At 34.5% G+C, this 1,435-nt stretch overlaps 1 protein-coding gene across 1 annotated transcript; it reads left to right on the forward strand.

Annotated features, from left to right (window-relative positions):
• Nucleotides 1-4: 4 nt before the first annotated feature.
• On the forward strand, nt 5-1,429 carry LOC108525954 (ATP-dependent RNA helicase DDX3Y-like; the record flags this gene model as incomplete). Its single annotated transcript, XM_017866704.1, is given in 7 exon segments — nt 5-100; nt 184-344; nt 768-912; nt 1,019-1,044; nt 1,046-1,134; nt 1,137-1,160; nt 1,404-1,429. Coding segments are annotated over 7 exon segments (567 nt in total), but the record flags the coding sequence as incomplete, so codon positions are not given.
• Nucleotides 1,430-1,435: the final 6 nt, after the last annotated feature.

Genomic DNA, 1,435 nt, shown 5'->3' on the forward strand with positions numbered 1-1,435 from the left:
GGAAAATGGAAGGTATGGGCGCCGCAAACAATACCCAATATCCTTGGTTTTAGCCCCAACAAGAGAATTGGCTGTACAGATCTATGAGGAAGCCAGAAAAGTAAAATACTCATTTTACTGATTATTGCTTTTCTGATTTATCAAATGATGTTTTATAGCCACTGACATGTTCTTTGCTTATAGTTTTCCTACCGATCTAGAGTTCGTCCTTGTGTAGTTTATGGTGGTGCTGATATTGGTCAGCAGATTCGGGACTTAGAACGTGGATGCCACTTGTTAGTAGCCACTCCAGGACGTCTAGTGGATATGATGGAAAGAGGAAAGATTGGATTAGACTTCTGCAAGTATGTCAGTTTTATATTTCATTTTATACAAAATGTATATACATTTTATACAAAATGAACTATTTTGTATTTAAAGTTGATTACTCTTGTTGTATTTTACTAGTACTGGTTTAATGATTTAATTTTCTATATAGTTTTGAAAATTACAGTTAATGTTTTGTTAAAGAGTAAGTGAAATTTTATTTGAGGCTGAGCTTCATTTTAACAATCAGCCTGGGTAATTTGGTTGTCACCTTGAGCTTTTATCTCATGATTTTGTGTGTGTGTGTGTGTTTGTATGTATATGTGCATTTGTTGAATATGTGTCAAATTGTGACACTGCGATATTACTGTTTGACTATATGAGTGTAATTAATTACACAACTATATATAGTAGTTTCTCAGATCTAATGATCCAGTATCAACTGAGGGATTTTTTAATAGGTACTTAGTGTTGGATGAAGCTGATAGGATGCTGGATATGGGATTTGAACCTCAGATACGTCGTATAGTTGAACAAGATACTATGCCACCAAAGGGCATTCGTCACACCATGATGTTTAGTGCTACTTTTCCTAAGGAAATACAGGTACTATTTGATGTTTGAACTTTTATTCAGAACATTTGTGTTTATTCATTATATTCAGATAATTTATGTATTAAAATAGATAATTGAGTATTTTCTCACGTTTCAGATGCTTGCTCGTGACTTTTGGATGAATATATCTTTTGGCTGTAGGCAGAGTAGGCTCTACCTCTGAGAACATCACACAGAAAGTAGTTTGGGTGGAAGACTTAGATAAACGGTCATTTTGCTGGATCTGTTAGGTGCAACAGGTAAAATTATGAATAAGAATAGTCAGTTACATGTAAAGAGAATCTCTTTACATATTTTCTGGCCTTTCCCCTGTCTTTTCTCCTCTTTCTAAACATGGCTAAGACAATGCTTACATTAACTGGCTCTGTTTGCATGCTTCCAAGATTTATTCTAGCAGGAGGACTAGAATTAAGCCAGTTAATAATTTAGATTAAGTAGTAATGCTAATTCCCTATGAGTAAACAAAGCTTACAATTTTTCAGGAAGGGATTCGCTGACTTTAGTGTTTGTGGAG

Source organism: Rhinopithecus bieti, unplaced genomic scaffold, assembly GCF_001698545.2.
Source record: "Rhinopithecus bieti isolate Rb0 unplaced genomic scaffold, ASM169854v2 scaffold_46432, whole genome shotgun sequence".
Taxonomy (NCBI): domain Eukaryota; kingdom Metazoa; phylum Chordata; class Mammalia; order Primates; family Cercopithecidae; genus Rhinopithecus; species Rhinopithecus bieti.